Source organism: Oryctolagus cuniculus, chromosome 13 (genome assembly GCF_964237555.1).
Source record: "Oryctolagus cuniculus chromosome 13, mOryCun1.1, whole genome shotgun sequence".
Lineage (NCBI taxonomy): Eukaryota > Metazoa > Chordata > Mammalia > Lagomorpha > Leporidae > Oryctolagus > Oryctolagus cuniculus.
In genome coordinates, this window is record NC_091444.1 from 591,790 (window position 1) to 614,736 (window position 22,947).

Below are 22,947 nucleotides of genomic sequence, written 5' to 3' on the forward strand. Positions count from 1 at the left end.
TTGACGTGGCCTCTCAGGTCAGGCGGCTGTCTCTCCTGTGTGTCTGGGCTAGGTCGAGACTGGCAGAGGCCCCCTCTAGGAACAACTGACAGGTACTGGCAGCCGGTCCCCTCCTGGGGAGAGGCAGGAGCCTCGCCCCGCCTGCTCCCTGTCTCAAAGGCCTCGGGGTGCCAGCACACACTATGGTGCCACAGCCCAGGTCGCTGCCCTGGATTTTTGTGCAGGCATCTGCAACCCTACGTTAGGGGCCAGGGTCCTAAAGGCAGCAACCGTCCATGGCGTGTGAGTGACAGAGTGACCAGTAGGCTGCCTGCTTGTCTTGGGAAAGACTGACCATCCGCCCTGGAGTGACGGAGTCGCAGGGACCGTGCTGCACGGCCTCGCGTGGTCAGGCGGCTGGCGGCCTTCGCGCCCTGCCTGCCTTCTCATAGCGTCTGCCTAGCCCAGGTGTCTCTGCAAGCCCCTTCTCCCTGCTCCTCTCTCACCTTAACGTGACCTCATCCTTGCTCTGTCTGACCACATCTATGGGAGGGTCTTATTCCTCAAAACTACTACAGAATGCCAGGCCTGAGCAGTGGTGTGTGCTCCTTCCTGGAGATGTTCCGGAAGATTCCGGTGGTGTCAGCCGTGCGGGCAGTGGAATTGCTGCTGTGACTTCTGAGCCCCTCCCGACTCAGAAATATTTGGTTCTAGAATCAAAATATCAACAGCCAAATAAAGACTGGTCAGATTCGGCTCTTTCCCTCTGCTATGTGAGCAGGATGGGTGAGGATGCGCCATGTTCAGCGCTGGCTGCTGTGCCCGCGACACCGCACTCGCCTGTGCTTGGATTCCTTGGTGTGCTGGAGACTGTGGATGTGTGTGCGTGTGTGTGTGTGTGTGCGTGTGCGTGCAGGGACGGGAGGGAGCCTGGGAGGTTGTGGCTGAGGTTTCCAGCGGGGATGTCGAAGTCTTCTTGGTGCGTTGTCTTTCCTCTGGGGGCTTGGTGAGGTGAAGCCACGTGGAAAGGGCTTGGGTTCTGAGACAGCCGGCGGGGAGCTGGGACTTCCGCTCGCTTCTGTGTGAAGCACAGCCGCTGACAGCGCCTCACACACCCAGACAGGCAGACCCAAGTATTTCTTTGGCCCTTCAGCGAGAGGTGGGAGCCATCCAGTCCTGACATTTTATTCCCCTTAGACCTCCTGGAAAGCCCGTGCTCATAACCCAGAGACGTGACTTGGGGTCAGTGGGCCATCCCCGGGCTGCTGTAAGCCTGGCTCGTTCCCCAGACGGCTTCCAGCAGCCACACTAAGCAGAGACGGGGGACTGAGCACGAGCTTTTCCAGGAACGTGAACGGCAGCAGTTACTACGACCTTCTGAAGGCCTCTAGTAGAAGGCTTGGCAGTAAGAGCCGGGGCCACCAGGCGGGGGGGGGTGGGGGGTGCGGCAAGGACCCAGGGCTCCCACTGCTGGGGTGAGGTGTTCCGCCCCGGCTCAGCCCTAGAGGAGCTGTGCAGTCGCCCAGTCAGTGAACCTCTGACAGCCACTGCCAGGACGGGGCAGCCAGTGTGGACGGTCCACAGGCGTCGGCTGTGGTAAAGCCGTGTGATGGCCACCAAGACTGACCTCAGCCTCACCCCTGAGGGCACTGAGAGGCTAAAAGAAAAACAAAAGATATTGAAAGGCTCCCTTCCCAAAATCTGAAAGCTTCCTTAGAAAACACTCGGCTTTTTCCCCTGACTACTGCACAGACTGTGTGGACACGGTGTGTCCCCAGCTGGCTCACGGCTGCGCGGACCTGTGTGTGGACACAGTGTGTCTCCGGCTGGCTCACGGCTGCGCGGACCTGTGTGTGGACACGGTGTGTCCCTGGCTGACTCACGGCTGCACGGACCTGTGTGTGGACACGGTGTGTCCCTGGCTGGCTCACAGTAGGTTGGGGGATTGGCAAACCCCAGACAACCACAGGTGATGATGGGTCCAGAAGTCCTAGGGGAGAAGAGCTCGAGAGTGGGATTCTGGGGAAAGATGTGCTTGCAGGCTGAGGGTGCCGGAGAGCTGCACCCACGTGCCATCACCAGGACGCGGCGCCATCCCTTGTGCTCCTTGTCACTTTAGGGCCTCTCCCTTTTCTGTTCTTCCTGACTGCTGTCTAACTTGCCACCTGCACCCTACTGAGAGGCAGGTGGTGTCTTGCTGGGAGCAAGCTTCCAAGCAACTGCGGTGGGCAGACCAAGTTCCTCCAGTGTGTGTTCCCAGCACATGAGGGGCGTTTGCACCTGTGAGGGAAAGTGCAGCAGGTTACACGTGGACTGAGCTTTGCCTCAGTGGCTGCAGAAGTGACCCAGGCACAGGTGGCGCAGGCCGTGCCTTGTGAGGGAGGTCGGGGCTGGGGAGAGGGTGCCTGGGAGGGGGCTCTGGGCAGCACTACATGCGTGGCACGGGTCAGATGTCAGCTGGCTGCCTCGTCTCTGAACTCACACCAGGCCACATTCTAAGGCTTACTCTGGAGCCAGCTCTGTCCCAAACCATTTCTCTTTCCTCTCCAAGTACCCACCTGTTCTGACCTCTCCGTCCTATTTTCCTGGGCTCTGTTTTCGCTCATGAGTATCAAGTTGCTTTGATGTGAGATTCGGGTCTCTTAGATGATGTGCATGGGGTGCTGCAAAGGTTCACAGAGAATGGAGTTACAAGATTATGTTGCTGCAAGAATGCTTTGAAATCCATGAATATAAGAAGTCTTCAAAAAGTTCCTGAGATACGTGTCTCATCAAAGTACAAAATGGGCATGAGTCAGAATTCCTGCATCGACATAAAGTCAGGCTTGTTTTCCTGGGGCTTCCTAAAGTACACGAAGCCCCCTCGTGCATGCTTGTGGATGCTGTGTCCGGGGCGTGGCCTCTGGAGGAAGCGCATCTGAGGAGGTGGGATTGCTTCTCTGGCCCAGGCCGTGAACAGCCCTGCACACACAGACGCCGCCATCCTCGGATCCTGAGTCCAACCCCTGCCGTGGGAGCCGGTGTGTCCCCAGCTGGCTCACGGCTGCACGGACCTGTGTGTGGACACGGTGTGTCCCAGGCTGGCTCACAGTTAGGCCCCGGGGACGGGGGCTGTGGGAATAAGACCACTGTGTGCAGACAGAATTGCCATGACGGGGACAGGGACTGCTCCCGCAGAGTGGGCTGAGCTCCTGGGCTTGTCGGGAGGCAGGCACGGGCTCCAGCAGCCCGCAGTGGTGTCCAGCTCCCACTCAGCCCCGTGACATCCCTGCCGTCTGTGGTTTTCTTGCCAAGGTCTTCGGAAACATCAGACTAGATGAAGAGAGCCACATCAACCGGCACAACAACTTCCGCAGTTTCTTCGGGTCCCTCATGTTGCTCTTCAGGTACCTGCTGTGGGCCGACTGTGCGGTGGCCGAACTGTAGCCTTCCGAGTGGGGGAGGGCCTGCGTGACCCTCCTGCCACTCCCTTTGTTCCTCTGTCCCGTGTCCTCTGCATGCAGGGGACACTGCCCCAGGGACAGAGACGTGGAAAGTCCCACCAGTGCCTGCTCCAGAGGGCGGCACGGTGGGCGAGGGCAGTCGCCTGTGGATGCAGCCCTGTGGCCAGGCTGCTGAGTCCAGGAGTGGCCCCCCCCACTGGCCGTGGGTGGTGGCAGAATCCAGGACAGACCCTGGGGATGCTCAGCACTCGGAAAGGGTGGGGTCGTGTGCGGGCAGGAGCTGTGGGGCAGAGAGGGGTGGGCCTGCTGCTGCCATTGACCAGGCACTCTGGGGCCCAGGAGTGCCACGGGGGAGGCCTGGCAGGAGATCATGCTGTCGTGCCTGGGGGAGAAGGGCTGTGAGCCGGACACCACCGCGCCCTCCGGCCAGCAGGAGAGTGAGCGCTGCGGCACTGACCTCGCCTACGTCTACTTTGTCTCCTTCATCTTCTTCTGCTCCTTCCTGGTGAGTAACCCGGCTGTGGCCATCCCCACCCAGGCCCCTGCACAGGGGATGCCCGTGGCTGCCTCCAGCCTTAGCCGCGGCTGCTGCTGGGCAGGGCCCATCCGGGACGGCCCGTGGGAAATACGCTTTCTCGTGCCCTGGGCGTCACGAGTTGGGCTGAGGGGACCTTAACTCTGGGAGGTTTCTGAACCGTGTGTGAAAAGAGTGTAAGGTGAGAACCTGTAGGCGTGCCCTGGGTGTGACCGCCTCCCGGAGAGGAGGCCAGAAGGCCCAAGTGCCTTCTCCAGTCAACGCCGGCATCCCAAGCTCCCCTCTGTGACACAGGGCACAGACAGCACAGACAGGTGAGGCATGATCCTGGCCACCCAGGTGCCCTCAGCTCAGCCTCGCTGCTGATGCCCCGTCTGCACAGCAGACCACAGTGTGGTACAGCTCAGTGGCCAGCATCATGGCAGTGTAGGAAAACGTGGCTGCCTCTTCAGGGTGGTCCCAGGGGCCAAATCGTCGCAGCTTTCTGGCTTTTGGGGGGAGGGAGCAGCTGGCAACTGGACTGCCCCATTGCATCAGCCTCAGCTGGGGTGGCGCTTGCCTGGTTGGAGTCCATCGAACAGGGGCACAGATGACTGGATGAGGCAGGCGTGTATACCGTGAGCTGACACGCGTGCCAGTTCTGTGGTGAGACATGTAATGTGACAGCTGACGGGAAACTCGGGACACCTCTGCTGGCAGTTGTAACTTCATTCATTCCCAACATCACATTTTTACTGAGTGACTAGGAAAAGGCTGGCGCTGAGCAAGGCCCATCCCCAGTCACCACAGTCGTGGGGGCACTCACTGACAGTGCAAAACAGACCGGCATGGAGGCCTCGGTTTTACCTTGCGTGGTTTAAGTTCTTCATGAGGAAATAAAAGAACTCAAGGCAGCCATGCCACGACTGGGGATGGGTGGGTGCTGCTCTTCAGGCTGATGGCCCAGGACGGCCTGGCTGTGCCAGCCCCTCACGGTGTCCACTGCAGAGCTCCGTGCACACGTGTGGCTCTCAGTGGTGGCCTGACACCTCCAGAAGGCGGGAGAGCACCCAGGACAGGAACCAGGTGTGAACACGCACCACATGAGGCACAGATGCCAAGTGGTGGTGGGGACAGCTTCCATTGGAGTTAGTATGCCAAGGAGTGTGTTCTCCATGGCTCCCATCGCAGAGACAGAGGCTCGCGCCCGGGGGCGATGGAAACCCCCTCGTGTGGGCTCGCCCGGGAGGGACACTGGGTCCCTGCACGTGGAGGAGGGCTGGAGGCAGGCCCAGCTGGCAGCCGTGGCCTGCGGAGCAGCTAGGGAGTGCCCCTCTGCCCCATGCTTCCTGGTGGGGGCAGGGTGCTGGCTGCTAGGTTGTGCCACAGGTCTAGAACAATCCAGACCAGTAGGGAGCTTGAAACCAGGTGATGGTTAACTCTAGGGGTCAACCTGACCAGATTAAGTAGAAACCTGGAAAAGCATTTTGGGTGTGTCTGTGTGGGTGTCTCCAGCTAAGCCCTGTGAGTCTGAGTGGACGGTGATTCCGTGACTACACAGAGAGGAGAGGCGGTGACGCCTGCACAATGACCCCAAGTCCCCATTCAGCAGGGACCCTGGCCTTACCGACCTGGGGGCTCTCGTCTGCCTGGCGCCTGTTTGCCTGTGAACTCAGCACTGCCCCCTACCTCACCCCCAGATGCTCAACCTGTTCGTAGCCGTCATCATGGACAACTTTGAGTACCTGACGCGGGACTCCTCCATCCTGGGGCCGCACCACCTGGACGAGTTCGTGCGTGTCTGGGCAGAGTATGACCGGGCCGCATGGTATGTCTGCCGCACGGCTGCCCCGGGGCCCAGAGTTCTCAGGGAAGAGGCTGGGATCAGAGCTGCCAAAACGTGTGCCTGCTCCAGGAGGGGAGGTGCTTCCTGCGGGCCATCGGCCTCTGGCCCAACCCCGGAGCCCCGGCTTCTCCGATGCCGATCCCACCCCACAGGCCTCGCCCCACCCCTGTGGCCCAGGACCCCTCTCTTCCTTGCTGGGGGACTCTGGTGAGGGCTTTTCAGGCTGGGACTTTCTCGGGTTCCTCTCCATCCACGCCACAGGGACGCTGGAGGGAACTCTGAGGTGTGTCCTAGTCTGAGGTGCACCCTAGAAACCGGCTGCTCTCCCAGCCCTTCCCTCAGAGCCATGTGCAGGGACCCCTTTCCTGCCCAGTGCTCCTGGGGTGTGGCACCTCGGAGGCATTAGGCAGGGCTAGCTCAGAGACTCGGCGTGTGCACCGTCTGCAGCCACGGTCACACAAGGAAGAGGTGACCACGTGTGCCGGGTGGTGTGGCCCTCAGGGTGAAACACCACCAAAGCATCTCACTCTCAAGAGTGTCACTGTCTGAACAATGACAGGGTGAGGGGGCTACAGGTGCTCATCAACCTACCCACTCTGGTCCCCTCAGAAAACACAAGAAATGCCACTACCTCTCCAGGACAGGCAGATTGCGCCCCCTGGAGCCCTCCCCCACATGGCCTCCCTGGGAAGCTAGGACTTGGGTCACACAGGGCCTGAGCCGAGAAGAGTGCCCAGGGTCCCAGGCGGCTCTCGGCCCTCGCAGGTGTGAGGGCACACACACCAAGGCACCGTGGGACTGTTGCTGTAGTTGACCAAGTGGAAATGCAACTTGAGTCAGGGACCGACGACTGTGTCTGGCCAGGCCATCGGAACCCAGGACGGGGCTCTGGAGTCACCTGAGAGAACACGCACGTCCCTGGGCCTCACCTGGGTGCTGGTGCCTCCCCTCTTCCCCGGAGGACTGATCCTGAGAGAAGAGACCAGGAGAGTATTGGCTGCTGCCTGCCATGCAGGTCACAGAGCGACCCCTGCTGGTCACGGTGGGCTTGGTGTCTTCAAAAGAGGGGTCAGCCAGGACCAGCAGAACAGAACCAGCGTCGCCAGGATAGGTGCACGCAGGAAGCACAATAAAGCACGCATGGTTAGATTGCCTCCTCTCACAGCTCTCGGAGCCGGGAAGGGTGGCCCTGGGTGTAGCACCGCCTGGCACAGAGCTCATGAGCTGGCCATTTCAGTGGAGACCGTGGGAACATGGTTGGGCTGTTGACAGCAAGTCCTTGGTGACCTGTTACTCTGGGAGCCAGAGCCCTCTGGCAGGTTTGCAGGAGAGGCCGCCTTGTCCTGGAGCCCTGGCTGAGTCTGGGGCAGTGTCCATGGCTCCCTCCCGGGCCACTCTCTGAACAAGGTCCCGGCAGGTGTCCAGCAGAGCCCCCCACTGCTCGCTCCCTAACCTGGCAGGAGGTTTGCCTTTCACTGTCAGCAGAAAGATGCTGGCCTCCCACTGCCCCTGCCTGGGAAGAGGAGCTGGCAGGGCTCCCGCTGCCCGTTGCAGGGACCTCAGCAGTCGGCTCCTTCGGCACTGGCTGGGCCGTGTGCTCCGGCGAGGTGGCGGCTCTCAGCCTGTCCGGGTCTGGCTTTCCCCTGCCTCCTGCGGCCGTCCTGGCGGTGGCGATGCTGGGGTCGTGGCCACCCTCTCGGAGGGTCCTGATTAATCCCTGTGCTTCCTTTGCAGCGGCAGGCTCCCGTATAAGGATATGTACAAATTAGTGCGGGCGATCTCGCCGCCTCTGGGCCTGGGAGAGAACTGCCCCTACAGGGTGGCTTGCAAGGTTTGCCTCCCGGTCCCCGGCCACGACTGCGGGGGGCGCGGCCCCCAACCCTCTTCCATCCTCTGCTCACCACGCTGTGCACATGAGGGAACCCTCATGTTGCTTTCCTTTGAGTTTAAAGAGGCCCAAAGCCTCCCCCAAACCAACAGCTGTTAGGTCAGGGAGAAAGGCCCTTGTTTGGGGGAGGGGGTACAGGGAAGGTGGGCCTGACGTAGCCGCACGCGCCCTCCTCCCTCGCTGGGCCAGGGACGCCTGCGGTGGCTGCCAGGCGCCGGCCTGGCCCTCCTGGCACCTCCAGGTGTGGCTCCAGGCTCTGCACCCTCCCAGCTGCTTAGGAAAGCTGTGGGTCAACAGGAGGCGAGAGGGGCCAGCAGCCAGAGGCGCAGATCTGGGGCCGATCTCTTGGTGCAGTCTAGGGTGCCCCTTGGGGACTTCCCGCTGCCCTGTGTCTCTGCAGGAGCCCCGTCTCAGGCCGAGCCTACCAGGTGCAGATCTGCCCTGGGGGCCGCTGCTGAAACTCTTTAAACTCACCTCGGGGGAGCTGCAGCCGCATGCGGGCGCTGGGGCAGCATGGCACGCCGGCGCCCCGCTCCTCCTGGCCATCTCCCCCGCCCAGCATGTCGGCCCTGGGGCCTCTGGGGAGAGCGCTCTCATCCTCAGAGCCAGGTGGAAGCCACAGCCGCCCCTGACTGACCACCACCCGCCACCTCCACCTCGAGCCGCCGCCTCCTGCCGCACACACCCCCGCGGGGATACACAGCGCTCCCCCAGGGGAGGCCCACCCCTGGGAGTGCCGTCTATCCGGTTTATACCGCTCGCCCACGGCCCTGGGGATGGGAAACAGCTGGCACTGTGTGGGTGGTGGGGCGCTGGGGTGGTGCCAGTGGGGGAGCAGTGAGGCTTCTGCCTGCTCCCGGGTCTGCGGGGCGGGGCGAGCTATAAACCGCACCAGGACCAGCCACCTCCAGCCTGCCTGAATAACAGGTCTCCTGTTCTTCTCCCGTTTGTCCGTCTTGTTTCTTCTCTCCTCCTGTTTTCTGTATATCTCGTTTGTTCTGTTCTGCTCTGGGAATGCTCTCCTCTCCCTCTGCATCCCCCCACCTCCCGCCCCATCCCGCCCCACCCCTGCCCACGCAGTGGCCGCATCCATTACACTGAGATGTACGAAATGCTGACTCTCATGTCGCCGCCGCTAGGCCTCGGCAAGAGATGCCCCTCCAAAGTGGCATATAAGGTAGAGCACCCCCTTCCTTCCTCTCTGGCTGGAGCCCGCAGGACAGGGGCAGTGCTGGGCCAGGGCGGGCGGGGGAGGGGAGGAGGAGACCCCCAGAGGCAGGAGCCCAGCACTGCTGAGGCCGGCTGCAGGAAGCACAGGCCTCCTGTGCAGCTGCGTCCACAGCTGTGGCCTGCGTGGAAGGTGCATTTCCTCTGGGGGGAGCGGAACGTCTGCCCGTAGCAGCACAGCTCGCAGAGCTCAGGGAAAGGATCCTGCGGCTGAGCGTGGCACCAGCACACATCTGTAGGAGGAGGAGGAGCAGCTGGATCCCAGGGCGGCTGAGGAGTGCAGCTCCCTCCCCCTGCAGCCCGCCTGCCCTTGCTCTGAGAGCCCTGAGCCCTGAGGCACAGGAGCTGACTCAGCAGGGAGTGTGCCTGGCCCCCCACCGCCCTCAGGTGCTGTCAGCCAGGGCTGAGGTGTGCTCCACACCCTGCAGATGCTGTAGAGCTGCACCAAGCAGCAGCAGCAGCCCCTCAGGGTCTAGGCACACAGCACAGTCCCGGGACCCCCCTGGAGAACATGGCAGTCCCTCAGGGTCTAGGCACACAGCACAGTCCCGGGACCCCCCTGGAGAACATGGCAGCCCCTCAGGGTTTAGGCACACAGCACAGTCCCGGGACCCCCCTGGAGAACATGGCAGCCCCTCAGGGTCTAGGCACACAGCACAGTCCCGGGACCCCCCTGGAGAACATGGCAGCCCCTCAGGGTCTAGGCACACAGCACAGTCCCGGGACCCCTCTGGAGGAGCTTGAGGAAGGCAGAGAGGACCCTGTGCCACACAGGGAGCCTCCTGCACCCACACAGATGTCCTAGAGGCACACTGGCCGGGGGGCTCTCCCGCAGGGCTCCAGGGAGCACCTCTCTGGGACGTGACACCAGGGACCCTCGCCCGCCCCAGCATGCGGCTCCATGCAGGGCTGCCATCCCCTTGTCCACGGCAGCCACATCCACAGGTCCCAGGCCCTGGGACGCGGCCCCAAGTTCTTGGCCTTTTGGGAGGAAACTCACTGAGGAAGGAGAGTAGCAGAGGTTGAAGGGAGTCAGGAACTGCCAAAGCCACTGCTCTCTAGGCCGTGGACTTGGCCATTTCAGTCAGACCTCCCCGTGGGCGAGGGGACAGGGCCTGCCCACCTGCTGCTGCCTGGGCCCTCGCGCTCTCCTGCCCTCCCCACCCCCGAGCCTGTGTGCACCCCTCCCGCCCTCCCCGCTCTGCCTCTTCCCAGGACCATGCATGCTCGGTCTGGGCTGGCAAATCCTACATCTGCAAGGCTCAAAAGGGGCCACTAGGACGCCTCCCTCGCGTCAGATGAGCCAAGCCCGTCCCCGGCCGCCTTCCAGCTGCTGTCAGGCTGTGGAAGCACCGGAGACAGGGGCTGGAGCCACCTCCCAGAGCTGGCTCCCTCCCCTGAGAAGTGGCTTCAGGAACATGCGGGAGAGGAGAGGGACGGGATCCTCACCCCTTGTGTCTGCGTGGGGCCGCGCCTTCCCTCCCACCTCACCGAGCTGCTCTCGCTGCTGTTTGCTGCTGTTTCTTCTCTCGCAGAGGTTGGTGCTGATGAACATGCCGGTGGCCGAGGACATGACGGTCCACTTCACGTCCACGCTCATGGCCCTGATCCGCACAGCCCTGGACATCAAGATTGCCAAAGGTAAGCAGGGGCCTGGGGGCTGCAGAGCGGCTCACCCTGACCGCTGCCCCCGAGGACTCCACGGTGCTGTGACCCGGAAACCAGGCGTTAGGGGCCTGGCCTCGTCCGCAGGGAGTGCATGCTGTGCCAACACCCACACGGGCACCAGGCCTCCTGTCCTCACGTGGCCACTCTCCTCCATCCTGGGTGTCTCCTTGGGGGACCTGACCAGTGTCCCCTTAAAATCCAGCCAGCAGGATGGCTCACGCCAGCCCACTGCGTTCCTTCTCTGACCTGTGAGACCAGCAAGGAAGCCACTGTGGCCTCCGTGAGAAGCACTGAGCTGTCGCCGCCGCGTTCTGCTTCCTTGGGCAGAAAGACCCCAGCCGGGCCTGCACAGCCCCTGGTGCCGAGAACCCCTCCCACAGGTGCCGTGCCCCCTGCTGTGGCCCGAGTTCCCCGCCTCTGACACACTGCCCTTGTGACCGCAGGGGGTGCAGACCGGCAACAGCTGGACTCAGAGCTGCAGAAGGAGACCCTGGCCATCTGGCCCCACCTGTCCCAGAAGATGCTGGACCTGCTGGTGCCCATGCCCAAAGGTGGGGGCCCAGCACACCAAGGGAGAGCCGGAGGTTAATGGTGGCAGTTTTAGGATGGGGCCGTGTGGGGAGGGGCACCACACCCCCTGCAAACTCACAAGACAGGTGGTGGGTGCTCGGACACGGGAGTCTGCACGGGGAGCAGGCGATGCTCACTGGCGCTGCCGCCCTGGGCTTAGGCCTGCGCTGTCTTCAGAGCCGGGCACACGGGAGCCTGCCAGCTGCCAGCCCTTAATGTAGCACCACCCTACATGTCTGCTTTTAGCCTCTGACCTGACTGTGGGCAAAATCTACGCAGCGATGATGATCATGGACTATTACAAACAGAGCAAGGTGAAGAAGCAGAGGCGGCAGCTGGAGGAGCAGGTGAGGGGCCGGGGCCAGACCAAGGGCTGGCACCTGACACGGTGTCAGTCGTGCGCTGAGTTCTGCCTGTGGGTCCCACCAAGTCACGGCCCCCTTTGTTCCCTTTCACACAGAAAAACGCACCCATGTTCCAGCGCATGGAGCCCTCCTCTCTGCCCCAGGAAATCATCGCCAACGCCAAGGCCCTGCCCTGCCTCCCGCAGGGCCCCCCTGCAGGCCTGTGAGTAGAGCCAGACTCCTCACCCGTGTGGCGGGCGGAGTGTCCCCGGGGTGGCTGTCCAGCAGGGGTCTGAGAAAAGCAAACAGGTGTGTCCAGGTGGCCGCTGCAAAGAGCAGGAGCCCCGTGAAGGGGAGGTGGAGGGGGCTGCAGCGCCGTGCTGTCGCAAGGAGGCCGTCGCCCTCCACCTGCCCCTTGTCACCAGCTCACCCTGGCGCGTGCACTGATGTCCCGAGATGCAACTGAGAGCTCGTATGTACATACTGCCGGAAGCCGTGTGGTTATGGTGGCGAAACTGGGATCTGTTGTTTCTGACCCTGTGTCTCTACTGCATTGAGTTATCCTGATGAGAAAAGGGGTTTTAGGTTCAAAAAAATAACACAGCAGAGCCAAGCCCCAGCCTGGCCCCAGCGTCTGCTTCTCACACGACGTTACCTCCCTGCCAGCCCGGCCCCTGAGGGCCTGTGTCACCCCCCACCCCCCAGGGCGTGTGGATCTTTGAGGTGGCTTGGTGCTCTGAGTTCTTGGGGGAACCAGTGTCGCCACCTGGCACAGCTCAGGCAATTGTGGGGAGCTGCTCCATGAGCGGGGGGCCGAGGCTGTGGGCCTCCACTGGCTGAGCTCACGGGACAGGCTCATGCCCTTCTCACGGGTCCTTGTTGAAGAGAGGGGGACCGCTTCCTCTCCACCCACACCCGTGCCACCTTCCGCAGTCTGCTGTGCAGGCCGCCCACCACGGGGTCACTCTGACTTCATCCACCCCAAGTTTTCCCCGAGTTCTGGCTCGGGCGCAGGGGGGCGGGGGGCACGTGCAGGGGCAGCCCCTCCCCCAGGCCAGAACTGGGGGGCCTCCTCGGGGAGGCGAGCTGACCAGAGTAGGGCAAGAGACAAGTCCTGTGCCTCGGGCACGTGGGCAGACCTGTGCTGGGACAGAGGCGGAGGGGCAGGCGTGGTGCTGTAAGGACGGCAGCGACGGAGGAATCGGAGGTGACCTTTGCCTTTCCGGACTGAGCCTGAAACGGGCGCTGGAGGAACAGGCTGACTGCAGGCCACCGCGTCCAGGCCAGCCCCAGGGAGATGGAGGGTGCTCTGGGCCAGCGTGCAGAGCGGGGAAAGACAGCTCTTCAGTGTGTCAGCTGCAGTTCTGGGAACACTGGCCCAGAGAGCACAGCGGAGGCAGAAACCAGAGGTTCCTAAGGAGGTGCTGTTCATCCTGAAATCCCTCCCCTGCCCTTGCATTCCCAGGCAATGCAGGCAGACACCCTGAACCGGGGGGCACCCGTGTCTGAGCCTCGAGGCCAGAAGGGGCCTGGGGGTGGCACCAGCTCATTCAGGGTTCTGGACTTCAGCCTGAAGATGGCGAGAGGCCCAGCAAGGTTTCTGAAGCAGGGCAGTTGCCTGGGTTCGAGGTGTACGACTCAGGGGCTCCTCAAGCCCACAAGTGGGTGCACCAGGAACGAGGCTGACCCCTGAGCAGGCACTGTGGCTGTTGGCTGTGGGGAGCCAGTGCTGGCCTCCCTGGCAACCAGGTGGTCTCTGCTAGCCTCACATCTCCCCGCTGTGTGAATCGACACAGGGCACCTGCTGCCAGCAGCTTCTAAGGCGCGGGCCGTCCGCTCATGCCTCCAGCTTCCTGCTGGGTACAGAGTCGTCTGCAGGAGACCCAACTGCAGGCCAGCTTCCCCCTTTCCCCCGCCACACCGCCAGCCTCAGCCCTGACCCCCGTGCCCCCAGCCCAGAAGCCCACGCTGCATTCTGGAGCAGGCTTAGGGGTCACAGCCACTGTGCGGGTGGCAGTGGATGCGCCCAGGGAACAGCCTCAAGTGGGTCCCCTGGGATGGGAGCTGCCACCAGCCCAGGGTCTGCCTCTCCTTGGCACCTCTCTGAGCTATCTGCTGGGCCCACAGTTGTGGGCAGTCCTCCATAAATGTTCAGCAAACCAAGTGGGACTGAATTGTTGGGCTGACGGGGGATGTCACTGAGGTGGGAGTTTGTGGGAAAACACGGTTTAGACTGTACCACTTTGCTGTGCCCTGCCGGGGGTGCTGAGCGGGACCAGGCTCTGTCTGGCGCTGGTCTCTCGCAGGGCTCCGCTGACAGGGTGCTCTTGCTGCAGAGACATGAATGGTATCAGGTGCAGGCGAGAGACAGCAGCTCTGCATTCCCTTGTTTCTTAAAAAAGCTGTCGGGGGGGGGGGGGGCTTACAGGGAGCCCGGGGCTGTCACTCACCCCCACTTCAACTTGGCTTTCAGGGGTGGCCGGAGTGGATGCCCTGCGATGAGCCCGCTCTCCCCACAGATCTTCCAGCTGACCTGCATGGACCCGGCAGACGACGACGGGCAGTTCCAGGAGCAGCGATCTCTGGTGAATGATCTCGAAGCCCCTCCTCTCAGCCACAGGCAGTCAGGAAAGCTCTCTCCTGGCCCCTGCTGGGGCCCCTCCCTGCCTCAGGCCACGTCCTCCTGGTCTGTGCCCCTGGGCAGGCCGCAAAGGGAGCTTCCGGGTGAACCCTTGGGGTTCTGGCTCCATGTAATGGCATGGCCGCTGCCAGTGGCCACCTCTCAAAGCCATGGTCACGAGCAAGAGTGACTGGAGAGCTGCCCTCTGGGGAGCCTCACGGCCACCCTTCTCCAAGGTCAAACGGTTCCCGAGGCCCCACAGCCACCTTCTGAGCCCGAGACCTTACCTCAGGAAGAGCAAGTAAAGCCTGCAGGAGAGAAGGCAGCGTGGCGCGCGGGCTTCTCACAGAGCCGATGTGCCTCCCGGTGCAGCGAGGCGCGCGGGCTTCTCACAGAGCCGATGTGCCTCCCGGTGCAGCGAGGCGCGCGGGCTTCTCACAGAGCCGATGTGCCTCCCGGCGCAGGGTGGCGTTCAGGCTTGGAGCCGAGATGTGACTCCCGGCACAGCATGGCGCACGGGCTTCTCACAGAGCCGGCACAGAGCTGGCGCATTGCACTGGCCGCTGCTGCTGGCTCAGGTCCTCCGTGGTGGGAACCTGCGAGTCGTGGCTCACGTGGAGGCAGGCCTGCAGGCTTCAAGGTTCAGCCGCGGCCCTGGGGGCTGCTGTGGGAGGGGCTACAGTGATGTGCGGGAACAGGTGTCCCTGGGGTGCGCACTCCCAGGTGAGGGGGCGACCGCCACGCAGGTAGGGATTCGGGGTAGCTCCCTGGACCCCACACCAAGGCCAGGGTGCCATCACTACAGACCTTTGATTCTTAAGAGCGCGCTGGGTGTCTCGCAGCTGCTGGTGGACAACGTGTGTGGCGGGAACACTTGCTCGTTGGTGTCATTGTCACTGCGCCAGAGCTGTGTGGCTGTGTGTCCATCTCGTTGTCGGTTCCCGTGTCTGTGACTCAGCAGGTGTCGCCCCGTGAGTGGGGACTTGTGTACGTGGAGTGTCTCGCCCCACCTCTGACACCTGTGCCCGGCAGTGTCGTCACCATGTCTGCCGCTCCCCTGAGCAGTGCCCAAGGCAGCTCTGCCCCTGATGCAGGGACACAGGCTCTGCACACAGCACACTGATGGCCACAGAGCTCTCCTGTCCGGCCTTCTCACACTTGGAGTGGCTCCAGCCCAGTACCACAGCCATCAGCCATGTGTGATTTATCCAAGTAAATAGAAAACCTCTCCTTAAATTTTTTTATTGGTTATCACAGGTTGTATAACATTTGGATATACGAGGCTAAAGAGAGATTTCCCTTTTCTAATGTGGGGCACCCAGAGGTATGAGGGGCTTGTGCCACATTTCTCAAGACTGCTCACATGCACATCCTGAGAGCCGCGGAGCCCACGGGAGGCGAGAGGCCGTCCCCCGAGCGTGGCTGTGTCTGTTTCAGGAGCCAGAGGTTAGTGCGTTAGAAACCGTGCAGTCTGCTAACCGTGGCACCCGCCTTCCTCCGGACACCCAGGAGCATGCGGGAGCTGGGAGGGCCTCCTCCATGCCGCGTCTGACTGTGGACCCCCAGGTAACCCTGCTCCCGTGGCGTCCCAGGGGCCTCAACTCGCCCCTGCCCCTCCTGTCGGCAGCAGGGGCGCTGGGCCTGGTATGGGAGAGCGGCCCCTGGCCTCCTGGCCTGGGGCATGGGCCAGGCTTCCCCCAGCACCTGTGCCGCCACACAGCTCTGTCACCGTCTGTCCCAGCAGTGCAGGCCACGGCTTGTTTCGTCGTCTGTTTCCTGGCTTCTTGTTTCTGTCTGTCAGTCTCACATCAGGTTTTGACAGAGACAAGAAGTTTCTGTGGCTGTTTGAACATCTGTGGTAAAAACCAAAATGCTGGTTGAGGAGGCAGGCAAGGGTGGGCGTTGGAAAGAGGCGCCAGAACTGTAGGTGCCACCAGGCTCCGGCCCTGCTGCCGCCCTCGCGGGTCCCAGCCCCCGGGGCAGGTGGCTCCGGTCCACGTGTGGCCGACTCCCAGGAGGTCACGGCTCGCCGCCCTCAGTGGCTGACGCAGACCTCGCTCCCAGGTGGTGACAGACCCGGGCTCGATGAGACGCTCCTTCTCCACCATCCGGGATAAGCGCTCCAGCTCCTCCTGGCTCGAGGAGTTCTCCATGGAGAGGAGCAGCGACAACACCTACAAGTCCCGGCGCCGCAGCTACCACTCGTCTCTGCGGCTGTCGGCGCACCGCCTCAACTCGGACTCGGGTGAGGCGGCCATGGCAGGAGCACATAAAGATGGGGACGGTGGATACCCACACCCCGGGTTCCGGGTCGGCCCCATCCCAGAGCAGCCCAAAGCCCTCAAAGGCCACCAGGAGGCTGCCACAGGCCCATCCTCGGAGCACAGAACCCAGAGCCTCCCCCCCACCCCCCACAATGCAGGCCTCCAGCCGCCTCCTGCCAGAGGCACCAGCATGGAAAAGGCAGTGCGCGCCTGCCGTGCAGGGGGTGCCCCATCTCCCCCCAAGTGACCCCACATACAGGTCATGGACTCCCCGGCCACACCGCTGGAAGACTCACCAGAAGCAGCTGAGCCTCAGGCTCGCGGTGGGGGACAAGGCCCAGGGAGCCAGGGTTCCTCAGCCTTACCCTGCACGCCTCACGGCTCCGGGGGCTGGGACACGGTCTGTTTCCACGTGCACACAGCGCTGCCCCGGCTGCTCCCACGTGTCCACAGCACAGGCACCACCCTCATGACCAGCTACCTCCACCACACTGGGGATCAGGGATCAGTGTCTACACAGGGGACATAAACACGCAGTGCACAGCAGGTCCCGTTCCCCAGCTGGCACCTGACACGGGCTGACCGTAACCAGCGGCTGCTGTGTCTCCCAGGTCACAAGTCTGACACCCACCGTTCTGGGGGCAGAGAGCGGGGGCGGTCAAAGGAGCGGGAACATCTTCTGTCCGCCGACGTGTCCCGCTGCAGTTCTGAGGAACGAGGAGCCCAGGCGGACTGGGACTCCCCAGAGCGCCATCCATCCAGGTCCCCCAGCGAGGGCCGGTCACAGAGCCCCAGCAGACAGGTGAGCGTGGGCAGGGCAGCAGGTACAGGAGTGGGCCTGCGGCACCCCAGGTGATCCAAAAGAAAACCAGGTCCCCCAAGAAAGGCCCTGGAAAGGGTCTGGAGCCCCCTCCCGGCCGCCTCCCCACCCAGAGGCACAGAGCTCTTTGCGGGAGTTGGGGCGAGGGCGGCCCTTTAGCCAGAAGGGCTCCCTGGCCCCGTCGGGGGCCTCCGAGTCCAGAGACCCCCTCAGCCGAAATGAGCAGTGGGGAGGCCTGGGGCTGAGATGGGGCAGACGGGAAGGGGGCGTTTCACATCCAGCGGAACTGACTGGAGCCACCGCCCCAGGAGGGTAGAGGCCAAGTTCCCCAGCCCCTGAGCCGCCCCTAAAGGCCACAGCTGCTCCACCCCCACAGAGCCGTGGTGTGCTGGCCCGCGGCACTGCCCTGCCCTCTGCGTGAGTAGAGCTGGGGTCCAGCGCCCTCCATCTAACGGCCACCTCTGTCCTGTGCAGGGCACGGGTTCCCTGAGCGAGAGCTCCATTCCCTCCGTCTCGGACACCAGCACCCCCAGACACAGCCGCCGGCAGCTGCCGCCTGTCCCGCCGAAGCCACGGCCACTCCTCTCCTACAGTTCCCTGAAGCAGCAGCCCAGCAACTTCTCTCCACCAGCCGACGGGAGCCAGGGGGGCTCCCTGCTGGCCTCCCCGGCCCTGGAGAGCGCCCAGGTCGGCCTCCCTGAGTCCTCTGACTCCCCGCGCCGCGCCCAGGGCTCCCATGCCTCCCCCCAGCGCTACATCTCGGAGCCCTACCTGGCGCTGCACGAGGACTCCCACGCCTCGGACTGCGGCGAGGAGGAGACGCTCACCTTCGAGGCAGCAGTGGCCACCAGCCTCGGCCGCTCCAACACCATCGGCTCAGCCCCGCCCCTGCGGCACAGCTGGCAGATGCCCAATGGGCACTATCGGCGGCGCCGGCGTGGGGGGCCCGGGGCGGGCGCCCTGTGTGGCGCTGTGGGCGACCTGCTGAGTGACACTGAGGAGGACAAGTGCTAGAGGCCGCTCCCCTCCGATGCATGCTCCTGCCTCACTCGGAGAAAACCAAGCTGCATTGGGAAGCCAGTGCGGCCCGGGGGGGAGGAGGAGGGGGAGCAGGACACAGGCTGCGGAGCTGGGACGCAGGAGGGTGCAGGGGAGCCAGGCTCAGCCTGGAGCTCCAGTTCCCCTCGCAAGGCAGCGGTGGCTGTCTCTTTGCTGCGGAGAGAGGTGCAGGGACACGGGGGCTTATTCCCAGGGGAAGGGAGGGTCTGGCGGCTTCCCCTTGGCCCTTCCCGCTCTCCTAAGAGCAGTGGAGGGAGCTGGCTGGCCCGAGTCTGCGTGTGCTGCCCCAGGCAGCAGTGGGGACCGCAGGAGGAAGGTGTCCTCCTGCACCCGCACCAGGGCTGTGGCTGGCCTTGCCGAGACAGGCGCTGGATGCCAGGGCGGAGAGGCTGGTCTGGTGAGAAAAGCCATAGCCCGCTGCCCCACTGTGGCAGGGACAGCACAGGTGGAGCTGGGCAGGGGCCACCACGGTACTGCGGCTCTGGTGCAGGTGATGCAGGTGGTACCTGTGACTCCCTGTCACCCTGAGCTGCTCCAGGCATTGGCCAGGGGGCCCTGAGAGATTGGGGTAGTGTCCATGTGACGGGGCCACCTCCTGCCTCAAGGTCACCCCACGCTGCAGTTTGGGGGTGCTGAGCCAATTCCCTGCTGTTGCCCCAGGAGGGCAGGACCCACACCCGCTGCAGAGGCAGAAGAAGCTGGGATGGCTCAGGTGGTGGTCACGGAGGACACTGGGGTGGAGGCAGCCTGGGCCAGCACCTGGACCTGGCTCCTCTGAGCAGTGCAGGCCCTGTGCGCCTCCTGCCCTGCTGTGGTGAGATCTAGGCCTCTCCTAAGCCAGGCAGAGGTGGCGAGGAAGCGAGAAGCCATCAGGCGGAACCCAGATCCCCCCAGATCCTCGGGTGTGGGCAGGGCGTCCTTCCTGCCTGGATCCTCCGAGCGGGGAGGCTCTGAGGACCCAGAAAGCTCCATCCTCCAGGGCCCCTGCAGGGGAGCAGCCCAGCTGTTCCCCCTTCTGAAGCTGTGTTCCCTCCCAGCTGACCAGAAGGCAGGCCCAGCCGCGTGGCTGGAGAAACAATGGCTACCGTCTCACCCTCCCTGCCGCATGTGGCTGGAACCTCATGACCCACGGTCAGCCCCAAACCAAAGCAGCCACAGCGAGGTTTCTCCTGAGACCCCCCACCCCGCCCCGGCTTCTCATCACAGCAGGTGGTGCCTGGGCCAGCTGGGCCTCACTGTCTGCCAGGCGTCAGTTCTCCCTGGTGTGCACAGTGAGGAGGGGTCTGGGGAAAACGCAGCCCCTCCCCATAGCAGGAGACACGACACGGGCTGGTGTGGCAGTAGCCAGAGGTGGTTCTGGAGCTGCCTGCACACAGCCACGCGAGCTCCGGAACACCTGGACAGAGCCCCTGGTAGCACCTGGCTCTGCCTGGGACCAGGGCCTCCGTAGCTCCCTGCCCAAGAAGTCCACTCCTCTTTCCTGCCTGCACTGCCCCTGTGTAGCTGTGATCCCACAGCTGGCCAGGGCCTCCTTGGGCACCACCTGGTCCTCTGCTCCATCCACCCTCGCTGCCACGTCCTCCTGGCCATTAGGTCCGGAGCTTCCAGAGTTTCTGTCTGGACACGTGTGTGAAAGGCACACTGGGCCCCTCTGAGGTTGCTGACTCACACCCAGTCCCCGGCTAAGGTCCCCGCTCACCGTCTCAGAACAGCAAGGGCTGGAAGGGCCAGACGTCCCAGACTTAGGGCAGGGAATGGGGAGGCTGTGGGCCCGGCCAGCTGCCCTGGTTGGGGTAGGAGTGGGGGGGCTACTCATGTCCCCAGCTGCAGGTGAACGGGGGCAGCATTCCCCTCCCAGGTTAAGAGTTTCTCTCCCCCAACATGGCCAGAGACTGCCAGGGAAACCAGCGTCTCCCCGCCTTTGGCTGCATGTTAGCCTGGGACAGCCGAACCTGCACAGGCCATGCTCCGGGGTGGGCCTGGCTGCCTGCAGGGTGCTTACTGCAGGGGCAATGCCTGCCACTCACTGGGCAGGGAGCTGAGCCGTCTGAAATGTCTGCATTCTCTGGAAAAGCTCATGCTGGGGAGATTGGCCTCTTCTGACACTGTTGGAATAATCCTGTCTCCGCTGTTTATCCCATCCTGTTTCTAAAGCCCACTCTGGGTGTTTCAAGCTGGAGTCTGATCTCACCCCTGTTGTAGGATCGTGGTGAGTGTGTGTGTGGGGTGGACACACTCAGGAACTGCCACGAGCTTTTCTGTGACTCAAGGCCTGGGGCCAGTGTGTGCCAAGAAACCCAGTGGGGCCTTCCCCTGCCTGAGCCGTAGCCCCCTCCCTCATACCCAGTGTTGACTCCAGACAGGTTCCCTAGGGAAACAGACCCAGGTTTGGCTGACTTACCCTCTAAGTCTCCACCCTGAGATACTTAAGGGGCCATGACCCTGCCTGTCCATGCAGATGACCAGAGGTGATCCCTGGAGTAGTCCCTGCCTTCAGCACATTCTTAGTCTCTGGGCAGCCCAGTCCCCTCCCTGCCAGTACGGCGGTGCCCGACGGAGGACAGAGCATGGCCCTGGCTCCCTCTCCTTGAGCCTTCTGCATCCCACAGAGGTCAGACCAAGCCAGAGGGAGGTGCTGGAGCCTCAGGGCCCACAGGCGTGGGCCCCATCCTCTCCCAGGGGTTTCCCAGGAAGCCCTGCCGTGCAGCTTGCCTGGACACAGGGAGCAGGGTGGCTCTGGGGCTTCGCAGAAGGGCCCGCTGGTGTTCTGTGTCTGAATCTGCTGCTCTTTGGGAGGTCCCTCCACCCCGGGCAACAGTGGGAGGGCTGAGCCCCGGCTCCGGCTCTCCTGCCTGGCAGTCGGCCTCTGGCCCATGAAAAGCTGCCCCAAAGTACGCTGAGCTTTCTCAGTAACAGCACATCCGGACACTTGGTCAGGAGAGTTACAAGGGTGCGGCCTCCGTGCTGCCCCCTCCCCGCCTCCCCCAGCAGAGCGCTGCACACCGGGCTGGCCTGGCCCTAGGGCCCAGCGCCTCAGTAACACAGGCTAGGAGTACTTGAGCTCAGAAACGAATCAGAGGGCATCCCTGCGAGCGTCCCCCAGGGTCTGTGGACTCCTGGAGCTGCTGTGAGAACCTGGGGGAGTCCCGGGGTGCTGCAGTGCAGGGTTCTGAATTAGGGCCATGGACTTGAGTCTTTAGGGGATTTGCAGAGTCCAGAAAAGCCTTTTCCAGACACAGGGGATGGAAAGAAGAGATGCTTGCTTTGAAGCAGCCCGGAGCCTGAGTTCAGCAGGTCAGCATGGCGGCGCCAGCGTGGAGCAGGTGCATCTGCCTTCCCAGGACGTGAGCGGCTCAGGGCATGTGCTGCGTCAGGACCAGCGTTCACACTGCAGGCGCACCTGTCCTGACCCTGAGAGGACACTGCCAGGAGCCAGAGCCCCAGGGAGTCCGTCCACACCCTCTGTGCTTTGGGATGCAAGGTCCGGCTCTCCTAGCGGATGGGCATCCAGAGAGAGGCAGGGTCCCCTGGCCCGTGTCGTTCGAAGGCTGCCACCTGCATAGCACACACGTGTCAAGCCCCCGAGGACGCCTCCTTGCAGGCAGCACTGCTGATGGCGTCGGAAGACGGCCACGCCAGCCGCTGGAGCACGGTGCGCCTCCCCCAGAGCCAGGGTCAGCACTGCACGTGGGCCAGACGGAAATCCTGCAACATAAATGCTCGCTTGGATCCAAAAGGAAACCATACAAATAAAGAGATGAACAACTCTAATGTTTTGGGGGAAATCAAATAAAATCTTGCTGTAAAGAATCATCTTGTTTCTTGGCTCCTGCACTAGAAAGGGAGACCCCCCCCCCCCAAAGTGAGGCAGCTGGGGCTGGGCTGATGGGCACAGGCGCCACTGGCCCTGAAGGGGTCAAGACGCTAGCGACAGCTGCAGCCCACATCAGTGCCTGGGTCCCTGTCCCAGTGCCACTGTCAATCCCAGCTCGCAGCTAATGCTCTCTGGGGCAGCAGCAGACGATGGCCCAGGTACCTGGGTCCCTGCTGCCCGTGTGGGGGACCTGTTCCGGCCGTGCAGACAGCCTGAGTGTGAGGCCCTCCGGAAGGCCCCCACGTCCCTCAGGGGGCCACGTGCCTCAGGGCATCATCCGGCCCAGGCCCGCTGCACCTCTGCACAGAGCAGACGCACGGCTTCATCTGCTCAGCAGCCTGGGGCCCAGACTCCTGTGCGTGAAGCTCCCAGACAGGAGGACCCAGGAGGCCCAGGGCTCCCGGGGGGCGGGCAGTCACCAGCCCCCAGAGGCACCCCAGCAACCCCGACCCAGAACAGGAGAGAGCCGCCCCCAGAGGCACCTCGGGAGGTCCCCTGACCCAGACGCCCAGAACAGGAGAGAGCCGCCCCCAGAGGCACCTCGGGAGGTCCCCTGACCCAGACACCCAGAATAGGAGAGAGCCGCCCCCAGAGGCACCCCAGCGACCCTGACCCAGAACAGGAGAGAACTGCCCCCAGAGGCACCCCGGGAGGTCCCCTTGTCTACACGGGCCCTAGGCTGGGGGGAAGAAGGCTCCCCTGTGAGGACTCACCCACCTCAGCGCCTGCCCGGACCAGGGGGCTCAGGGATGGGCGGGGCTGCGTGGCTGTAAGAACCGTGGCAGGGCCGTGGACACAGGGCTACGCACTCTGGCTGGGAGTAAGGACAGG

The 22,947-nt window shown here is 63.3% G+C and overlaps 1 protein-coding gene across 13 annotated transcripts in view; it reads left to right on the plus strand.

The window, feature by feature from the left end:
* CACNA1E (calcium voltage-gated channel subunit alpha1 E) overlaps window positions 1–22,052 on the plus strand; it is a 366,950-nt gene extending 344,898 nt beyond the window's left edge. For 5 of the 13 annotated variants that reach the window (XM_070054894.1, XM_070054896.1, XM_070054897.1 and 2 more), the window contains 13 exons: window positions 3,274–3,365; window positions 3,762–3,927; window positions 5,637–5,764; window positions 8,751–8,847; window positions 10,433–10,538; window positions 11,009–11,116; window positions 11,382–11,482; window positions 11,596–11,702; window positions 13,953–14,064; window positions 15,537–15,665; window positions 16,164–16,344; window positions 16,975–17,165; window positions 17,658–18,354. In XM_070054894.1, coding sequence (XP_069910995.1) covers window positions 3,274–3,365; window positions 3,762–3,927; window positions 5,637–5,764; window positions 8,751–8,847; window positions 10,433–10,538; window positions 11,009–11,116; window positions 11,382–11,482; window positions 11,596–11,702; window positions 13,953–14,064; window positions 15,537–15,665; window positions 16,164–16,344; window positions 16,975–17,165; window positions 17,658–18,197 — 2,058 coding nt within the window. In that variant the 3' untranslated portion in view covers window positions 18,198–18,354. 13 annotated transcript variants of the gene reach the window in all.
* Window positions 22,053–22,947: the final 895 nt, after the last annotated feature.